The sequence below is a fragment of the Erpetoichthys calabaricus genome, chromosome 1 (genome assembly GCF_900747795.2).
Source record: "Erpetoichthys calabaricus chromosome 1, fErpCal1.3, whole genome shotgun sequence".
Taxonomy (NCBI): domain Eukaryota; kingdom Metazoa; phylum Chordata; class Cladistia; order Polypteriformes; family Polypteridae; genus Erpetoichthys; species Erpetoichthys calabaricus.
In genome coordinates, this window is record NC_041394.2 from 65,714,989 (window position 1) to 65,726,106 (window position 11,118).

General features: G+C 38.9%; 1 protein-coding gene across 1 annotated transcript; it reads right to left on the reverse strand.

Moving 5' to 3' along the window:
* Positions 1–2,260: 2,260 nt before the first annotated feature.
* LOC114651224 (sperm acrosome membrane-associated protein 4-like) lies at positions 2,261–10,566 on the reverse strand. Its single transcript, XM_028801172.2, has 3 exons — positions 10,389–10,566; positions 3,089–3,205; positions 2,261–2,992 (listed from the first exon to the last, which is right to left on the reverse strand). The coding sequence occupies exons 1-3, from the start codon at positions 10,438–10,440 to the stop codon at positions 2,784–2,786; spliced, it is 378 nt and encodes a 125-aa protein (XP_028657005.2). The 5' UTR covers positions 10,441–10,566; the 3' UTR covers positions 2,261–2,783.
* Positions 10,567–11,118: the final 552 nt, after the last annotated feature.

Here is an 11,118-nt window from a genome sequence, read left to right on the forward strand (position 1 = left end):
TTTCATTTCCAAAAAAAAAACCAAAACACATTTTATAAGAAACTCACCCAATTTGCTCAGTCATTCCACATGGACCAATGTTCCTTGGAACCAACTTCCAGGAGGCAACATTCAGCTGGAAGTCTGGTGTAGAGAAAACCTACATTGCAGGTTGCCTGGAAAATGGTTTTCCCCATATTGTTTGGTACCCTGCTTAGTTTTGACATCAGTTTTCAACCACTCTGACCCAGATATTCATAAAATGATTGACCAAAGGCTTTATTACTTAGTCACATCCATGCCAGTTTCATTTGTGTGTAAAGGGGTGTTCTCCCCTACCCCTCATAGCTGAAGTGTATTATTTTGCTTGAATATTTTAAATCAGCCCACTGTTTCAGTGTACATTATTCAGGATTGACTAATTTGTCCATTACTACACAAGTTTCAATCTATTAAGAAGTGCTCCAGAAAAAGGTTCTAAAACCACTACATTGTTTTCTTTAAAAGGAGCTCAGCAGTGAAGTTCTGCCCCAGTAAAGAATGAAATCTACTTTAAGAATTTAAATACCATTTAAAATGGTTTGAAAGCAATTCTTCAGTAAGCTTGTCGAAGAAGTTAATACACAAAGCAGGAGCTAGGTGTGATCCAGATATTGATGTATGAGCGATCTGAATGGCTCAGTTTTTGGTTAGGCTCACTAATGCTACACTAAAGTGGTAATTGGACATTGGGATACTGACATAGAACTAGCACAAGAATGCTTGGGAACATTTTTTCCCTGTTATATCAAGATCTAAAGGTTGTGGCTATACCAGAAAAGATGTAGGAGGCAAAGTAAATATCATTGAAGGGTAAGCAGAAATTGCAAAAGTCTTCACAATACCTCTCAAACTTCTGTCACCTAAGACATCTGCAGCCAATACCAAAGATTGGCATCTTCCACATACGGATACCATTGACTACTCACCACCGATGACTGCATTTAGAATGGCATTGAGTGCCAGCATTTGAGACTACTGTCAGATTTATCTGCAGAGAATCATCCAAATTCTCCAGTAGGAGATATGCTCAAATTCATAAATGGAGAGGGCAATCTATAAAAAGGAGGCAAACTGACAGAATGGAGGTGTAATTCAGACTCCATCACCCATAATAAAATCTCTGAAGCCGAGTTTTCCTGGTATCATACCCCATATCCCCTTCTGTCTCTTTGACAGTCTTTGTCCTTACCAAATCTGGGGGAACAATGCAACAAGACAATAGTGAAACCCCTTCTGATTCAACTATTTACCAAATTTCAAGCTACAGTAATCAGAATTGGGATTTAAAAAGAAAGCCAACAGTTCTTCACAATAAGGTTAATAAAGTGGATGACACATCTTGAATCTTGTTCTTCCTCCATTGCTGCAAACTTCTTACAAATCTCATTTGCACATAACAGATTCTACCATGAATTTGTTGTTTTTTTGTGTAGGATTGTTTCAGGGATACATTCCAGCCTTGCCTACTCTCCAACTTTGGATAAAGAGAGTTCCAGAATATTTTTACAACATCTAACGATTTCCTATAAACATAGGAATGGGTTTTAAAAACACACCTTTCTTCAGCTTTTAATCCATAGCAGGGCAACTGGAGGCTATTTCAGCAATCATTGGGCTGAAACAAACCCCTGGACAGGGGTTCAGTCCATCATAGGGTGGTGACACACATGGGCCAATTTAACATTGCCAATCCACCTACCCTGCACCTCTTTAGACTGTGGGATGAAACTGAAGGAGACCCACATTAACATGGGAAGAACAGGCAAACTCCATGCAGGTAACACCTAGGACATGAATCTTGTTTCAACTTACTTTCTTCCAAAAATTTCAAAGGCACACCAAAAGGAATTGGTTGAAACATTTTATAAATATAAAAGGATGAGGAGCATTTTATATAGTAGACATCAATGACTGTCACACCAAGGAGAGGTAGGGGATTAGTGTTAGTGCCAGTTTATTGGTAAATCTTCCTTCTGCTTGGCCAACAAACTTCAGAACCACCTCAAAAATGCTTTACCATTACCATAACATGTCCAGCTACCCCAGCTTGTCACTTGTCGAGATTACAGTGTTTGACAGTGGATTTTAATTCTCATTGCAATGGCCACACATAATCCAATTTCAGAAAAATTAACACATGCCAACACTGACATGCAATTGCACCCAATCAGCAGTAGCAGCCAACCCCCCCCCCCCAAGAGATTTCTGCTTAATGTTAACATTACTACTCTATGGACAATTCACACTTCAACAAAAATTTTATTTGAACATCTTATACCTTCTTTTTACAAGTTGCCCAATAACTAAAAATTATACAAGTGATCAAGTTATAAAATTAAAAAAACCCAACATATCCCCTTCATGCACCTCACCCATTGTCAAGAAAGTGGAAACCCGATTGTGCCAAGATGAATTTCAAAAAGCATTACTAAACCACTCATTGTCACTAGTCATGAGTTTAGTGAAACTGCTTTCATCTGACCAAAAGACAGGTCAGCAATAGAAAGACACGCAAATCTAACTTAGGAAATAGCCACACAGTGGCCAAGGTCTTCTGGATCAGCACCTGCACGTCTAGGTTATCGGTGGGCTCTAATGCAAGAATTCTGACTACTATGCCCAGGTTTGTAAAAATGCAAAAATTATGAATTTAATAAAAGCTATGTTTGAACAGCTGCAGTCTGAGAAAATTAAAAACCATTAGTTGTTTCCAAAGGCAAAGTGCATAGTAAACGTTACAGGATTTCACTGAAAGGAAGATATTACAAGAGTCCAAACCAAACAGTAGCCATTACAATGGCTGTTAGCATGGAGAAGGCCAGAGTTGTTCCACCATTGCATAGCTCTCCACTACAGCAGGCATAGGAGATAGTGTAGTTAATGTTAAACAGAAAACTGTTAGTGGTGATGTTTGTTGACGCGCACAGCGTATTATTACGACAGCCTTTTGCAGTGATTTTCAGGCCGGTAACTGATGAGAGGGGGGAAAAAAAAAAAAAAAAGTTTAAGAAAAAGCTATTACCACAAACACTTTAATGCAGGCTAGTTCAAAGGTGGAAGTGCCTACCTGCGCTTGGGGATCCAGTGGAATTGTAACAACTCTGTCCTGTTGTACAGTTTATTTTGGAGGTTGAGCACAAACCAAAAACTCCAAAGTCACATTCGTAACACTGCAGTGCGTGCACTAAAAAAAAAAAAAAAAAAAAAAAATTAACTTTTGCATTGCCTGTCTATTTGGAAAGGTAAAATACATCTCTATCATCATCATCATCTATATATAAATAAAATCCAATGTCTGTTCGTTTTTTACAAGAGAACTACTTAACAGATTTAGATTAGGTTTTTTTCTCATTTTCTTGAGCATTCCTGTTAATTTTGCAACTTGTCTTATTGTAATATGCATCAGTTCGCTTGCAGTATGGATTTATTTGTGCGAATCCAAGAGACGCACTGTCCCTCCTCTAGGGGGGTACCTTGCATCTGCTTAGCTAGTGAACGAGAGAACTACTTAACAGATTTAGAATTTCCTTGAACGTTCCAGTTGATTTTGCAACTTCTCTCAACATGCTAAGAATCATAGTTCACTTGCAAGATATATCTTGCGTTAATCTGAGACTGAGGCTGCGGGCCAAGGGGAGGGCCCCGCCTCACTCACACACCAGCCTCCGTCTGAGTTGGTGTACTTCTGCATTTTGGAGAGTACCTTGTCTCCGCTTAGCTAGCGATACCTTTTTTGTTTGATTTTTAAAACTTGTCCTATTTCACTACTGATTGTTATGCCAAGGATTGTGTTACTCTGCTGCCCACACTTTTGAGACCCAACATGGGGAGAAGGAAAAAAAAAAAAAATCTCTGCAGGGCAGAATGGCACATATTTAGGCAGCTAAATGTTTTACTTCAGTTAAAAGGTAAATTTCCTCCTTTATTCAGTTATAGCCAACTACTCATACTATTTGACCAATTCTAAAAGTCTTTCATGCTCAGTAATTCACAAGTCAGCGTACATGTTATAGAAAATATCACTGCTTAATAGTCCAGTTTTAAACTAAGAGCCATCGAGTCAATCGTGTTTTACACTAGGCTTGGTTCAACCGAGTATTGGGGCTTTTAGGCAAAAATTCCTAAAAAAAAAAAAAAAAAAAAAATGTAGTGGGATACATTAATTCTTTCAGCAAGGGTGAGCAGATTGCAGACATTCTCCAACTGCTAAAATCCTAACAAAGCAGGTGGGGGCATAAAGATCTTTGAAACTTTCTACAATATTCAACTGCTAGTAATAATGTACACATACAGTACACTTCATTTCAGGAATATTTGAATTTACAGGATCAGAGAATTCTTGGTTACCACAGTGACAGCAAGTTTTAAACTGATGGTGTAAGAACTCTGACATGGTAAATCAAAGCAATGCAGGTCACAATGCCTGCTGGTTTTTGTGCCAGTCAATTTCTACTTAAACTGGCCTTATCTCAGAGCTCATTATTTGGATATCCATTTTACAAGAATTTAAAAAGTTTCACTAGTCTAGTCATTAGAGACTAAAGTACAAAACCGATTGCCTGTTCAGTTGTCTCTCTGCAGTCCAAAACAAGAGAGAAATGGCTCTCATGTTTAAATCTAGTCAAGCCTTTGCCACTCATTTGTTACCTTGAGTAAAAAAAAGGTTCAGTCCTGGGGCCTCCTGTATAACACCATGCATAGAACTCATTAAAACATGGCGTATGGACAAAAGTGGAAATGTGCATATAATATATATTATAAAAATTAAAAAAAAAAAAAAAAAAAGGAGGCACAAAACCGTGCATAAGCCAACTTCCATTCACTGGAGTTCCATAAATCCTGAAAAACACGAAAAGTACTGCACACACCTACCGTCCCACCCCAACTCCTCCCAGATTTTAGCATTAATATGCAAATCAATATAAATATTGCCTTCCCCATTCACCGTTTGGTTAAAAGAATGGCAAAAGCACATGAAAAAAAGGAATTCAGCGAATAAGAGGAGGCAAGGAAAAACGTAATGTTTGTTGCCTTAAGCAGTGGTATAAACCAGGGGTCGCCAACTCTGGTCCTGGAAGACAACCGTGGCTGTTTTCTAACCCTTTTCTTAATTAGTGACCAGATTTTGCTACTACTTTTGAAGAATTTTTAGTTGACTTGTTTCATTTGTTTGGGTGCCATTTAAGGAAAGAAATGAAGCAATTCAGGGGAACAAATCTATAAACGTGAAGTGAGTGAGCCAACAGAAGACCAACTAAGTCAGGGCCTCAAACTCCAATCAATTTCACTTCAACCAGTTGCTTAATTAGGCACCGATTCTCATTAATTAAACCAGTTCTTTAATTCCATGGTTTGTTGCTGCTCTCATAATGCAACAGCAGACATTTCTGAAATTTGATTTTCTCTTTTCTAAGAGCATTGTTCAAAATGTTTTGGGGACATGAACAGATTAACATTCCAGAGACCTTCATCTTTCCTTATTCTCAGACATTATATGATTGACAGTTTCCTGGTCATGTTTTGGTTCATTTTGTATCTCATTCGTTGGCTGCTACTTAAGGAAAAAAAACCATTAAATGGGTCTAAGTTTTCAAGAGCAAGTCAATTAAACTTCTTTTGATTTCATTTTATCAGCAAAACCAGGTCACTTATTAAGAAATGGGTTAGAATGAAAACCTGCAGCCATGGTGGTCGTCCAGGACCAGAGTTGGCGACCCCTGGTATAAACAACAAAAGGAAGTTAAATCGAGTGGACAGGTGGAGAAACTCAAAGTTAAAGTTCAGAAAGTCGCACAGTGCCTGAAACAAGTTGCCATGAAAAGGAGAGTCATAACCCACCGTCAGTGTCGTATGGACGCATGTTAGGGTATAAAGCGGGTTGGGGGGAAAAAAAAAAAAATTAAAATGTCCAATTTAATCCTGTAGTTTATGTTGCTGTTAAATTGGAACATTGTAAACATCTTAGAATCAATATTAAAATTTACTACAGTTTCTCAGATCCTAGCGTAACTAAAGTAGCATGTTAAAGGCTTCATATTGTATGTTCTCCTATGTGATCTGTGTGTGGATCACTGCATGCTTCTTAAACAGGCTCTTAAGCCAACAGGACACAGAATACATTACATTCATGATATTACAGCTCTCTGAACAATTTAAATTGAGCATGTATGCTTGATATTTTCATGAAGTGAATTAAAGCATGTATTAAACATGGGGGCACAATGGCACAGTGCTAGTGATGAGCTGGCACCCTGTCCAGGGATTGTTCCAGCAAGGTGCTTGCTGGGATGTGCGAAACTCAAAATAATTTAATGCATCAGTGCCGTTTCTTTCAAATGTACCAAGCCCCAATTCTTGTCCTTCCTTTTCTTTTCTCCACATAACCAATCACCATACTGAGCTCTGTAATAAATAAAGCCAGCTGTAAGCTCAGAACGCCAATTCTTCAAAACTTTTAAGGAACATTGAAATATTCATTAGTAGAGGTTTTATTATTCCATCCATCTATCCAGGGTCGTGCCAGTCCTAGCAAGCATACAGTGCGAGGAAGGAACAATCCCTGAACGGGACGCCAGCTCGTCACTACCACTGCGCCACTGTGCCCACACTTAACAGTATACATTGAAATGAAGTTAAAAATTTCTGTATTAATCTATGTATATTATATCTTAAAAATGATAGAGCTCAAAGATTATAGCTATAGGAAATTTAAAATCGACTTAGAAGTCAGTCATCTGTAAATATGTGCTCTTCTATTGAATTTAATTTCATTGTATGGTACAATGAGATTAAATATGCTGCACTGAGTGGAACACTAAAGCAACTATAGTATTTGGAATAGTTTGGCGATTTTGTGCACCATTATATTGTTACAGATTGATTACAATCAGATGCCTTAAATTTATAAGTATGCAGTTAATTTAAGTGTATTTGATAAAGCCACATCTTGGATGTGAATCTTTTATATATTATACATCAAATATGAAACCACACAGGAACAGTACCACTGCTTGGACACTGGGTGCCACCAGTTTGCAAAAATCAAGTGGAAACTATGCATAGGGTAAGGCTGGCATGAGAATGTGTGTGGTTTTACACCAAGTTTAGTTTTTAATGCCTCTCGAAGAGAGGCTGGAAACAGGTACATGCAACATTTTTGTGCATACGCACCATTTATACACAAGGCCCCTGGTCCTTTTGGTCTAGCCAATACATACCCAGCATCAGCCATGGGTTACATGTCTTATCTAAAAGACTTTTTCTAAACACCTAGCAGGTCAACTTAAGGCCAATGGTCAAAACCCATTTAAAAGCCAAAGGGTATATCAAATCCTACCGTATTCTTTACTGGACTGGGGGGAGGTTGGCAAAAAAAAAAATACACATACAGTTTGGCAGTGCCATTGGTACAGTGCATGCTCCCCAACTTGATTATATCTATTTTAATTCTCTGATCCAATTCTAACAAAAGCTATTCTGTCTCCTGTGAGAGAGAAGCAAGGGAACTTGACATTTTAAATTTCAGACTCGCCCTGTTGGCAAAAAAAAAAAAAAGTCATGTCAATTTATTTTGGGGTTCAGATTTCAGGTGGTAATGGGATAAACAAGATGAAGAGAAGACTGCATAAGAGAAGCAAAAACTTACTTCAGCAGGATATAAACAGTCCACATTAAATACACATTTTCAAATTTATTAGACTTTATGACAGCAAGGAAGGTGAAATGCTGTGGATGCATAAAGGAAAAAAAAATATGGAACTTACAATTGACAGAGCAGGAGATCTAAAAAAAACAAAAAAAAAAAAAACAAAACCACACACACCACACCCCATACCAAATGCTAATCCCGTTTGGCAGTTTTGATCAATTTACTAGAAGAAAGGCATTCACTGACCAAGATGAGCCTAGCTGTAATTTGCTGGCCGGAATAGCTTCATTCAAAGCACAACACAATCCCCCACCATTACTAAGAAATGTAAAGTGGTGCACCAGGCCAAGCCAGTCCACTTTTCAGTCGTTGGCCTGGCTGTTTTAGTAATCAGTCATGTGTCTGGGTTGTGAATCTCAATAATTCTAACCCTTTGATTCTTCCCAACTTCTCCCCAGACCCCTTTAAAGAAAATTAGTATACACACTAATATGGTGTTTTTGTCAAAGTTCTAGGACAGCTGCAATATATTGTTTTTATAAATGCCTGGACTCTCCCAAAGGAAAAAAAACAGGAAGATCTCAATAGATGATCATTTAAAGAAGATAAAGACATATTCCATCATCTAGTTTTCAACCACATCTTTACTGCTCATATAGGTGGTAAAACTGAAGACCAAATTCTAATCTACTGGTATCTTATACTGAACCAAAGCAGGATTTATGCAGATTGCTGACATAAAGAGCCTATTTTTAAAAGCCAAAGCGCCAGCAGTTTCTTTCAAAGCAGATGTCTTTCACATCCAAATTTACTATCAAGATGACAAACTCCTCAAATTTGTACTCCATTGGCATTTACATTTAAAGTTGCTTAAAAGTAAATAATAAATAAATAAAATAAAATAAATAGAAGTTTAGCTTTAAGAATTGTTCGAATTCTGGCTAGTCTCCAAATGCGCTTTCTGCATTTGGCTACAGATGTGCTCAGGTAAACTCAGCACTTTAAGGCGGGCCCTCGAAAGAGATGGCATTCAGAATTTGACATCAGCACACTTCGTAACATTATTCACATTTCATCGGAGCAGAAGAAAACGCACAAACCTTTAGCAGATTGTGTCAGCTGGAGAAACGCTGCCTAAAAATGAACCCTGTTGCAGACATGCCAAGGTCAATTCCGCCTCCCCTAAATGAGCTCCAACATTCGATTGTGTAGAAGAGCTGAAGCTTAAAGGCGGATCGTGTTGTGTTTGGGAAATCTTTTGTTTGGGTCACTGTCTATTCAGGCAGTTGCACCCTGTGTTGGCCTATAGAATGTTACACTCTAAGACTGAAGCTTCTCTTTACTGCTTTTTTTTTTTTTTAATGCCCGATTAATACACACGCCAGTGATTTGGTTACGCAGTTGAACGTAATCATTAACTGCACTTTTTTGCCCCGTTTAATTCTGTGTGGGGTCATAACAGGGGGTTTTGAATGCCCTCGGGGAGTAAAACTAGCAGAGAAGCTTCAGCGGTGGGTAGCGTTTCTGGCACCGTTTCCTAGCCTTGTCATTTTTGTCAAGAATTAAGAATTTTGCACGTTAGAACGATCGATGTCAAATTCGGGGTTCGTCTTTCCTTCCAACAAGGCAGGAGATTCATGTTTAAATGCGTGAACTCTATTAAAAGTTCTCATTTCTATGTAAAACCAAGCTCTCGCGGCTAATTCGCTTAACAAAGCGGTTTCAAGCCGGCGGCGGTCTTAAACATATTACCAATTCTGTTAGCTGCTACAAAGCTACAAGCGCCCGATCAAGACACTGATCTTGAAAAGTTTTCAATCTGAGGAGCAGGTTTGTGAAACAACCCGCATCAAAGGAATTAAATGGCCATTGTGCCGACGTAACGTCTAACCAACGCCCAAGATGCAGAAAGAATTGCAATTCATAACTGTTTTTGTCAGTAGATGGAAATTTGTCCCTAGGAAGAAATTTGGCATTACAGAAATGTTCATGGCAAGTATTTCACTATTAAAACATCGACTCAGCGGATTACTGTTTACTAGTTATTTTCGTGCTCTCCTTGCACAATATGAAGTAGATGGATGCTTTGCGGGGAAAAAAAAGTTCAATATGATTTTGGAAGTTTTACACGGTAAGCACGCGTTTCTGCGAGGTTATCAAAGGAGAATTAACTCGACAGTGCTCGTTGAAAAGCATCAGTGGTAAAGTCTCTAGAAACAGAATTTATATTAATCCAGTAAATGAAAAACTTGTTAGTTTTGTATTTAATATTGAATTTCCAGCTAATCGGAGTTACGTAGTTTTAAACCGACCGATTATCCGACTGGCATGTACACCTGACGAGGCACAGGTCCAGAAGCCCTCACTTGCACCACCAACGCCCTTTTTGTAGTCGATCGTGTATCAACTAACACCACAATCCACTATTTTGTTACCGTATTTTATCCTTGTGATTTGCTAAAATATTTCCGACAATTTAACTAGGTAACTATAGCAAATTACGGACGGGATGAGGCGGATTTGCGAAGGACGCTAGGAACAATAACCCAGGACGCATTTCATATTCCTGTGCAGCATCATCCACTCAAACAATAAAGCTGTCCAATTAATTGAACGTTTTTTTGCAAAATAACTAACAAAGAACCATTAAATTAAAAGCTTTACTCACTATGTCAAACGTATTCCTGTTAGCAAAGCAGCCACACTTCTTAATACTTACCAGCTGTAAAGCAAGCCACCAGGGCAAATACCCCAACTAATGTTCTGTTCATCTTCAGTGTTTAGGACTTGGGGTCAGACTCAGCTGTAAACACTTCTGATACCGTCCTTTAAGGTAACTGTGCACGTCCCACACACAAATTTAAAACTATGCACAAATTCACCGCTTCCCCCTCTTTAAAGGGGGCAGCTTTTTAACTCGTTTGGTGTCGTCATCAGCTACCAATCGCATTCGGCAGACACACCCGCTGACTGACAGGAGCAGACCTGGGAGTGGAATTTGACGGACAAGCGGACAAAGGGAGACGTTTGCCAGAATGTCGCGTGTTTAAACTTAAGAAAGCAAAAATTTAAAAAAATAAACGTTTAATTACGAAAAACAAAAGTTTTGGTAAGAGATTACCGATGATAAACGCGCAGCGGGAGGCGAATAGAACCCATCGACTTGAACGTGAGAAAGGAAACATGCAGTTTAGTTACGAATGCAAAACCATCCATCCATCCATCCATTTACCAACCCGCTGAATCCGAACACAGGGTCACGGGGGTCTGCTGGAGCCAAACCCAGCCAACACAGGGCACAAGGCAGGAACCAATCCCGGGCAGGGTGCCAACCCACCGCAGGACACACACAAACACACCCACACACCAAGCACACACTAGGGCCAATTTAGAATCGCCAATCCACCTAACCTGCATGTCTTTGGACTGTGGGAGGAAACCGGAGCGCC